Source organism: Microchirus variegatus, assembly GCF_963457635.1.
Source record: "Microchirus variegatus genome assembly, chromosome: 10".
Taxonomy (NCBI): domain Eukaryota; kingdom Metazoa; phylum Chordata; class Actinopteri; order Pleuronectiformes; family Soleidae; genus Microchirus; species Microchirus variegatus.
The window spans coordinates 1,760,952-1,770,795 of record NC_139811.1 but is presented as its reverse complement, the minus strand read 5'-3'; the positions used below and the strand labels follow the sequence as shown (position 1 = coordinate 1,770,795).

The 9,844-nt window shown below is 44.0% G+C and overlaps 1 protein-coding gene across 1 annotated transcript in view; it reads left to right on the top strand.

Moving 5' to 3' along the window:
• Nucleotides 1-3,180: 3,180 nt before the first annotated feature.
• The window catches only part of rbfox3b (RNA binding fox-1 homolog 3b), a gene marked incomplete at both ends in the record, with an annotated part of 274,642 nt that continues 267,978 nt past the window's right edge, over nucleotides 3,181-9,844 (top strand). The window contains 2 exons of the mRNA XM_083896472.1: nucleotides 3,181-3,186; nucleotides 3,657-3,750. Of these exons, the coding sequence (XP_083752598.1) occupies nucleotides 3,181-3,186; nucleotides 3,657-3,750 (100 nt within the window). The remainder of the gene's footprint in view (nucleotides 3,187-3,656; nucleotides 3,751-9,844) is intronic.

Below are 9,844 nucleotides of genomic sequence, written 5' to 3'. Positions count from 1 at the left end.
AGAACGTAAGTCATTTAGCTTCTTCTCTTTTTTTATGATGAATGGGAGCGTAAACAAAAGGCAGGAGAGTGAGAGGTTCAATTAGAATTTGCGAGCAGGAGGAGCTCGGCGTGTCTCTGCAGACGCGTGCGAGCGCCCCGGCGTTCTCCCGCCGTTGCCCAATTATTTCTGTGTTCCCAGGCAATGATGGCGTTTGCGCGTCCGTCCGCAGCCTTCAAAGGGATATTCAAATCGTCTCATTGAGGCGACGCTTCGCCATTTGTTGGCGGGGAATAAATTGTTGGCCGGGGTTTTTTTTGTTTATTTATGCGCGAAGCCAGGTATTTGTGCAGCTAAAGTTATTTACAAAGTGGTGGGAAATTTAAACGACTCCTCTGGCATTTCCCTCCCTTTGATTTCCCCACGTGTGTGTGTGTGTGTGTGTGTGTGTGTGTGTGTGTGTGTGTGTGTGTGTGTGTGTGTGTGTGTGTGTGTGTGTGTGTGTGTTTGTGTGTCTATTTTTTTGCCATCACTGGAGACGCTTGTGACAGCCACCCACACCTCCTTCATGTTCTTCCAGCTCTTTCTCCTGTTTTTATTCTGTATTTTTGCCGTCTGCTAATGATCCAGGGGCACACAAAATAAAAGGGGGGGCCGGGGACAGGGGGGGCAGGGGGGGCTTGCTGAAACAAAATGGCCACCTTAGCTCAGGCCACTTATATCTCAGCCCTCCCCTCTCAAATCAATTCTGACATTTCATTCTGCCCTTATAGAAGGTAATGGTGCATTCAGAGGTTGTTACCGATAATGTTGAAACGGTATTGCTCGGTTTCATTGGACGCGCGGACGTCGCGTTGTAACCTCGGCTCCTCGCGCACCTTCTAACCCCCCCCCCTCTCGTTTTGGTATTTACCAGCTCTAATATCTCTTTTTGGCACAAAGTGGTGGAAGCAGCAATTTTAGAAGAAAACACTATTTTCCGCTAACAAGTAACCGAGCGGCGTTTGTTTCCCCCCCCTCCCCCTCCTCCCCTCCCACTCTCGTGTTCCGCCAAACATGAAGAGAAAACAACCTTTTAAGTCAGAGCCAGTCAATATGCTGTTTCTAATATATTATTTACTGCCTACAGGCTGTACATCAGAATGCGCTCAACAACTGTTTGGGATTTGCAGTCATAATCATGTAGAGAGAAATCACAGAGCCAGATGTCTGGCCCTCATTTTTACAGCATTTATGTGTTTTTTTTTTTTGTTTTTTTCCTCCTTCCTCTGAGTTGATGTAAAATTCATCCTTCCCCTGTTTTATTTATTCCCCCCCGCTTTTCACAGACTCAACAATTAGTCAATTCCCAATCAACAAGAGAAAAGAAATTGCTTTTAATTACTTTTGATAAATGACAAATTGTGTTGGCACGGCTCCCCGCAAATGCTTAATCAGGTGTGGGGCGGGGAAGGGAGGCGGGCACCGGGAGAGAGAGAGAGAGAGAGAGAGAGAGAGAGAGAGAGGGATTTCTGCTGGGATGAAATCAATGCTCGCTCGCTCTTGCTCTCTCTCTCTCTCGCTCTCTCTCTCTGCGGTTCATCGGCCGGGCTTCTGGGCAACAGCCAACCAGAAGCCTGCGAAGATACACAAGTCAGCAGAAAAGCCCCATCGCTGCATGAGCACAGCCGCACAATGAGGCACCAACACAATGGAGCACGGCTTAAAGCTGCAGTGCGTAACTTTCTGTTGTTGTTGTTGTCGTTGTCGTCGTTGTCGAACGACGTCTTCGTGAAGAGGAAAACAGTGTCGCATCAGCTGAAAGCCGTGTAATGGGCTTTGTCAGGCAATACTATCGGACCAACCTCATCTTACGACTTAGCTAGCATGTTGTGCGTGTTTTCGATTGTATGTATTTAGTCACAATTTGACCACGACTGCTTCTGCACGTTCTGACGCCAAAAACTTTGTCGTAAAGTGCAAACAAGACAATTCCAGTGTTCCCATTCTGCTTTTTTTGACGTCTTTAAATGTTGATTAAGAGCCCCCTAGTGGCAGACTTACTCTGTGTTTAAAGCTGTAGTGCGTAACGTTTTGCTGTTGCCGATTTTTGTTGTTGTTGCCGATTTGTGTTGTTGTTGTCGTTGTGAAGAGGAAACAGTGTCACATCAGTTGAAAGCCGTGTAGTGGGCTTTGTCAGGCAATACTATCAGACCAACCTCAACCTACGACATCCTACGACTTAGCTAGCATGTTGTGTGTGTTTATAACTTTACGTATTTATTCACAATTTGACCACGACTACTTCTGCACGTTCTGTCGCCAAAAACTTCCCAGTAAAATGCAAACAAGACATGTCCAGTGTTCCCATTCTGCTTTTTTTGACGTCTTTAAACGTTGATTCAGAGCCCCCTAGTGGCAGACGTACTCTGTGTTTAAAGCTGTAGTGCGTAACGTTTTGTTGTTGCCAATTTTTGTTGTTGTTGCCGATTTGTGTTGTTGTTGTCGTTGTGAAGAGGAAACAGTGTCACATCAGTTGAAAGCCATGTAATGGGCTTTGTCAGGCAATACTATCGGATCAACCTCAACCTACGTCATCCTACGACTTAGCTAGCATGTTGTGTGTGTTTATGACTTTACGTATTTATTCACAATTTGACCACGACTACTTCTGCACGTTCTGTCGCCAAAAACTTCCCAGTAAAATGCAAACAAGACAATTCCAGTGTTCCCATTCTCCTCTTCGGCATCTTAAAACTTTGACTCAGAGCCCCCTAGTGGCAGACTTACTCTGTGTTTAAAACAGAAGTGCATAGCTTTTGGCCATTGTTGTCGATGTTATTTTGCCTGTTTGGGGCGATTATCACAAGATTATTTGTTTGCAGCGTCCTTTATCTGAAAACAGGCTCAGTCAGGCAAAACTATCAGGGAGCGTTTGTTTGTATACAGCAGCAGAACAGGGGCGGGTGGAGACACGAAGCGTCTCTCATGGAATACTAGTGAACGGACAGGGTTTTTTTTTTTCAAATGTGAAACTTTCTGTGGAAGTGTTTGGTCTGACTTTACTAGCACAATGTTGCTGTTGCCTCCAGCCTTTATTGACATAAAGCATAAGATCACTTCCTGTGTGCAGCTTCTCGATTTTTTCGCGGGGCGTAAGATTGTGTGACAAAATCCCAGCGGATTAGATCTTTCTGAAATACTAATAGCATGTCACGTAGCATGGCCGTAGCAATTAGCAAACGGTGTGACGTCATAGCAGCAGGACACACTGTAGCCTGCTGTTAAAGTCAGTGAAGAAGAAGAAGAAGATGGACAAAACACAGTGATAACTGATCCACCCTCCATCCAGTTGTGCAACACACCGAAGTTAAAGAAACACGGTGGAAACAGGGTTTATGAAATATACAACCAATGACGGCAAAGACCTTTTCAAACCCACAAATTGGTGTGAACTTTGCAAAACTTCACGCTTCCTTTCGTGGAGTCCGTTTTCAGCTTCTAGTTTCTGGATCGTCCTCATCATCTCCGAGGATCATCGTCCCTCAGGAGGAAAACATCTGCAGAAATTCCAGTATCTGAAAGCATCGAACTTGTGTAAATGATAGAAAAGTTTGTCTCCGTTTCCACAAAAACAAGTTCTGTTGAGTTTGTGTTTTAACAGGCCGTTGTTGTTTTTGTGTGTTTGTGTTGCGCAGAGTTCATCCGTCCCTGTGGCAGCAGCAGCGAGTCGAGTGACCCAGCTTCAGCCCGACCGGCTTCACCTGTACATGGAGACCCCCAGCTGGGCAGGTCAGTGTGTTCGCAGAGTCTCACCGACTCACCGCGACTAACTGCACAAACTTTGTTTTCACCTTTTCTGGTGGTTGTGTTGTTTGGGTTCACACAGCCTGAACTGATGCTCGCAGTCAAAAATGTCTGCAAAAGTTCAGGTGAAATTCCGTCCATACCATAATAGTAATAATAATTATCTCACAGAGTCTGGTTCATGCATCCAAAAACTGATTTTTGTAGTAAAGTCTGTGACTTTTTACACTTTGGATTGTTAGATTTTCATAAACCCCATTATCAATATTGGTTATATACACTATATTATTATTATTATGTTATTTCCACACCAATATCAGAGCTTAAATGTTTTGCTGAATATTTATTCACTTTACTTTAGAACTTTGTGCACATTTTGTTGTTTATACTGAGGCAGAGTCGGTGTGTGGTGGTGAAACGGTGTGTTTCTGCCTTTACGTGTGATTTTAGCGGTGAGTTTTGCTCTGAAGGTTGTGCTCCAGGTTTGATATGAGAAGTCTGTAAAGTTTGCTAAATAATCCATGAAGTGTCTGCGTTACAAAAATATAGATTCTCTGATTCCTGTTGATCTTCTTTTAGATCAATCTTTTATTGTCTGCAACTTCCTGTATCGTTGGCACAAAGACTTTTGACCTTTAGCTAACGGCTAAAAGTCTGTATGTTTATGTTTTGGTTGGTCGCGATTGTTTCCCTCAAGAGGACGATTTAGTTTTATCTTTGTTCTACGATGCTACCGCAAAAAGTATAGTAAAGGAAAAATATATCGCTGTTGGCCAAGCTGTGTTCACAGCGCCCTCTGCTGGACAAACTGTGAATTGCCTCAAACTGCCTGTTGTGCTTCTAGGCTGGATATGTTTGGATTTATTTTGAACAATTCAAGTTGGAACTATCACCAACGGCTGACTGTCATATTATTTTTTGGGGGGGGTGTATATTTTCATATTTGTTAGCATTATTAGCATTAATAATGCTAACAAAAATAGACTGCATTTTTCAGCAACTTAAATGTGAATATTTGTTGTTTTCTTTGCTCCATATGACAGTGAAATCATTCAAACTCATTAATTTTGGACATATCAAGACTTTTGAGACCATCATCAGTTATGGCAGAGGTGTCAAACTCGCGGCACGTGGGCCACATGTGGCCCCCTACTCAATGTCATGCGGCCCACCACTCAATATCAGTTATTTTGTGTATGTTTTCTATTATTATTGAGTCATTTTGCACCTCGAATGCACCAAAATATTGTGAACTCGTTATTTTAAGACATTATGAGAAATATCATCTGGATTCTAGTTCGAGAGCCGTGATTTATAGGTTTGGGAAGCACCGGGCGCCATTTTCTGGACCAAACATCGAATAGATAAATCGAGAAAATAATCGACAGATTAAATGACAAAGCAAAATAAAGCAAATTGAATGAGGTAAATCTGCAGTGATACCAAACCCAGATACTTGTGGATGTGGAAGTGTGACTCACGTCGTCAGTGTTTCCTGTTCCCGAGGAGCCGAGAAAAAAAACGCTTCCAGAGTCTGAGGGAAAAAAACGTCTTCACGCCCTCTCGCTGCCAATGTGCCCTCGCTGTAATAAAGTCAGTATGTATGCGCGCCTTACTCTCCCCTATCCGGCCATATTGTGCACTAATGTGTGCTGGTTAAGTAGCGGAAGACTAGAGAAAGACTCTTATCCATATGCCTGAGAGCCCAGGAGCCGGCGCGATCTCTCCCCAGATGGAGGCCTCTGCTTCCCCACCCATCCTCCGCGGAGCCATAGAGCAGGTGGCGGCAAGGATCAATGGTCCTCCGCCATTACCGCTTCTCCACTTCACATCTCCGAGGCGTGGGGGGGGGCGGGGCGGGGCCTTGCGGCGCCCGCGGCGCGTCTCGCCGCAGCACGCCAAGAGGAATCGGGACGATTTCCATTAGTCTAATTGCTCGGTTATAGTTCCATATTATTGCCGTGATCACCACTGCGGCTCGGTAATGATGGACCTCCCGTGCCCCCACGTATAGCTGGTGGGTGTTATGTCTCCCCCGTCACCGCCCATTGAAACTCCAGTTTGCGGCGGGTGTAGGAGGAAGAGAGTGAACTTAGCAGAGAAGAGAAGGGAAAAAAAAAAAAAAAACAGACGGATAAACGGCTGAAAAAGAAAAAGGGGAGAAAGTGCTCTTCAAATGTTTTGGATGTAAGAGTTTAATCACACAAACACACGCAGATATTTACATTCCCAACAGGTGCCGCCGCCGCCGCCGCCGCCGCCGCCGCGCACTTTGGGCCTGATTTATGTTATAAATGCTTCTGAGTTTGTAGTGCTTGTTCATTTGCTGTCACCCAAGAAGCAGCAATATGGGGCTAATTTGCAATAATTTGCCGCCGCTGTGGCCACTGGTTAAGAATGTTTATATAATCACGATATAATAAGAAAAATGAAAATGAGTTTTTTTTTCCACGCGGTTCAGGCCGCCGTCACTCACTGACTCGCTAAATGATAATTACATTCCTCAAGCGCGGTATTACATTTTAGCCTCTTACGTGGACTTTGTTCGCGGTAAATGGGGGGAGTGTCGTTTTCATTTTAGGGCGACGCGAGCGGTTATTATTCCACACACACACACACAAACGATGACACAAAGAGTCAGCGGATGAGGGTGAGGATTATAATGAATTCATTTACCCTCAAACACACATTCTGCCTTTCTTCTCTCTGCGTTTTGTAACGTCTCATTTGCATACTGTAGTCTCACATGACCGAGACGCCCAGGATGTTTTCACGCCAAAAAAAAAAAAAAAAATCCAATTATTGTACATTGAGTACATGGAAACAGGTCCGTCACAATCGGATCCCGCAAAGACAGCTGTTCCCCAGGTCCCGTCAGAATGAGCCAGATCAGAAATCATTACCGGACCGCGTCGCAGAAGGTTTACGACGACTTCTCCCCGGGGTAAAAACGTGCTAACGTACGGATCCTGTGGGGAAAAGATTATTATTTTCTTTGCAAAAGAAAATGTTAGTCAACGCACAAGTAGTCGAAGATGAAGAACGACCCAGAGCATGGCGAGAGCTAAGCTTTTACACCTAAGGAACAGCACTTTCACATCCCTTTGGCTGTAGCAGGGGTCTGCCCCTCCAGGCCGTGCTTTCACACCCTTTTGTCTACAGCAGGTATCGGGGGCCGACCCAGCTACACAAAAGGACCTGGGGCCTGTTTCACAAAGCAGTTTCAACAAACTCTGAGTCTAACCCTGAACTCTGAGTCGATCTACTCTGAGAAAGGAAACTCTGAGTTTTCGGTTTCAAAACAGCTGATTTGAGTTAGTTTGTTCAACTCGGAGTAGTTTCACCTCGAGTTAAGCGCGTGCGCCACAAGTATAAAAAGACAGCATGAATGGAGCCCCGTTTCAACGAGTCACCATGACAACGAGGAAGCGGAGGGTGACGTTATTCACCCACTGGAGTTGGAAAATATTAATGCGTGAATTTGAGCAAGTTTTTAGAAGGAAGTGTAACAGCAGCAAAAGAGAGGGAGACGACGTCTGAGAGAGAGAGAACACTGATGATGATGAGGAAGTTTAAATGTCGTCCTTTGCACAATCACAATAATATTACAGCGGGAAACTGCTTGAGTTGTAGATTATTAATTTATTTAATTTATGTGTAATCCCGCGGGGGAGAAGCGCAGTTGGCAGCAGTTTAATATGAAACATAAAAACATTGTTCAAACAGGTAAGACCTCGGTATAATCTCATGAGATTAACCTCATTTTGATCATGTTTTACATAAAGTAAATATGAAGTGGCTGTTTGACTGTACAGTTGTTTTATCCCCAACATAATGATGTTTTCACACATAAATGACTTCTCATTCTTTACATCACGTTCAAGTGCTCTGCATCTGTGACGTTCTATAAAAGAAACATTTGTAAATTTGTAAATTTGTAAGCACATTTTTTTTAAACCGCAGCGCAACACACAATATCTGCTGTGATGTGAGAGCGTGACTCCGGTTGTTAATGTTGAAATGTAACTGACTGATTAGGTTGTGAATGTAAATGATGAACTGTGACGTGAAACTGTTCCGCTCAAAAAGAAAAGTAGCGCAGTAATGATGCACCTTCATCCACGGGATCACTGTCAAAAGCACATGGTTGTGAAAATAGTCTCCACCTAATATAACTTGTAATGTAGACGACAGAACAGACTTCAACACTCCCCAGGACTCATTCACTCAAACACACACACACATGCAACCCTGGGGGTCGACAAATCATTTTGGAAAACCGCTCGGTTTAATTTTTGATTTAAAAAGAAAATATATTACATTTTTTATTTTTTATTTTTCTATGATTTGGACCCCCAGAAAGCATCTCCCCCAGAAAGCATCCCCTATTGGACCCACAGAAGTCATCTCGCAACCCCAAGAATGACTTCTGGGGGTTCGCCAAATCATTTTGGAAAAAAATTAAAAAATGTAAAAAAATATATTTTTTTTTGTCATCTATGATAATATATATATATATAAAAAAAAGTCCTTTTTTTTATATATATATATATTTTTCCAAAATGATTTGGCGACCCCCAGAAAGCATCTCGCGACCCACAATTTGGGGACGGGACCCCAAGGAAACAGTTCCGCTCAAAAAGAAAAGTGTCTGGAAATGTAAGAACATATATGAGGTCTGATAATCATCTCCAGACGAATATTTAATTCTCTGCGCAGTAATGCTGCACCTTCATCCACGGACATGGTAGTGAAAATAGTCTCCACCTAATATAACTTCTAACGTAAAGGCAGAACAGACGCAGAACTATACTACGCTAAAACTCTGCTGACTGAATGAATGAGGAAATCAAATACCGTGTGTGTCTGAAAGAGGGCGGAGACAGAGAGAAACTCAAGGTTTGCGGAGAAAAACCTGCTCCCGACCAGGTTAGTTTCAAAGAGCATGTTACCATGGTAACTGACCGAGAGCTTAAGTTACCTCTCTCTGTGAAACAGGCTAGAGTTACTCCTCTTTCTCTGCTTTGACTTACCTCCCTTTGTGAAACGGAAAACTCAGAGTTTCCCTCATTTCAGGGTTAACAGACTCAGTTTTAGTTTTCACTAAACCTGCTTTGTGAAACGGACCCCTGGTGTCTTGTGTTGAACTTGAATTTGCCATTACGTGGCGTTGTGTTGACGTTTGTCTGCACAGGAAGCGGCGTAGTTAGCAACGTAGCGACAAGCAGCTAATCCCGTTTGAATAGAGCTTAAGATTCACGATTGCTCGTGTTATCGTGATCGCGATTCTGCCCACGGAGGAAATAGCGTCGTTAGAGGCCGTCGTTGCCAGGAAACAACGAGCACAATGTTGTTGTCAGATTTTTGTTATAGGTTAAGTATTTTCATCTTTATCCGATGGTCGAACCTCTTGAAAAATCGCACTCGATCTCATTGCGATCTCACTTTTAATCAAGCACATACTGGACATTGTCAGCTGTCAATCACGGCGGTGTCTGCTCTCGTGTGCCGTACTTTAGCATCTATTTTACTTGGCCCTTGGTGACCGACTGCTACTGTCTACGTCCATTTATTCAGATTTCGGATTCCACATCATGCTGCTGCTTATTCCGCTGCTGTCCTCTCCTCATCCTTGGCTGTCGTGTTTTTATTTTTTTTAAAATGTATTTATTTTGTACAGGTGTGTGTGTGTGTGTGTGAGTGAGTATTATTGATCTTTCTCTTCTTCTTCTTTTGCCTCAGCTGCTTCAGAGCGTGTTCACATTAAAAAAAAAAGGCCGCGCTGATGTAGCGCAGCTTATTAAACAAAATGGACCAGACAAACAAGGCCGCGGTCGCCCTGAATCACGGACGAGGCCGTCGGTCTTAAAGCGCCGCGCTTTATCAGATATGAAACGCTCGGGCTAACAAGGTGTGTAATCTGTTTTAATCAGATCATGTTTTATGAAACACAAGAGGAGGCCGGACTGGGCTGAGAGAGAAGGATGGAGGGTCTGGAGGAGGAGGCGGAGGAGGCGGAGGCAGAGGGGGAGGAGGGCGGGGGTTGTATTTTGAAATTGGATGTGACGGCCGTGGGACC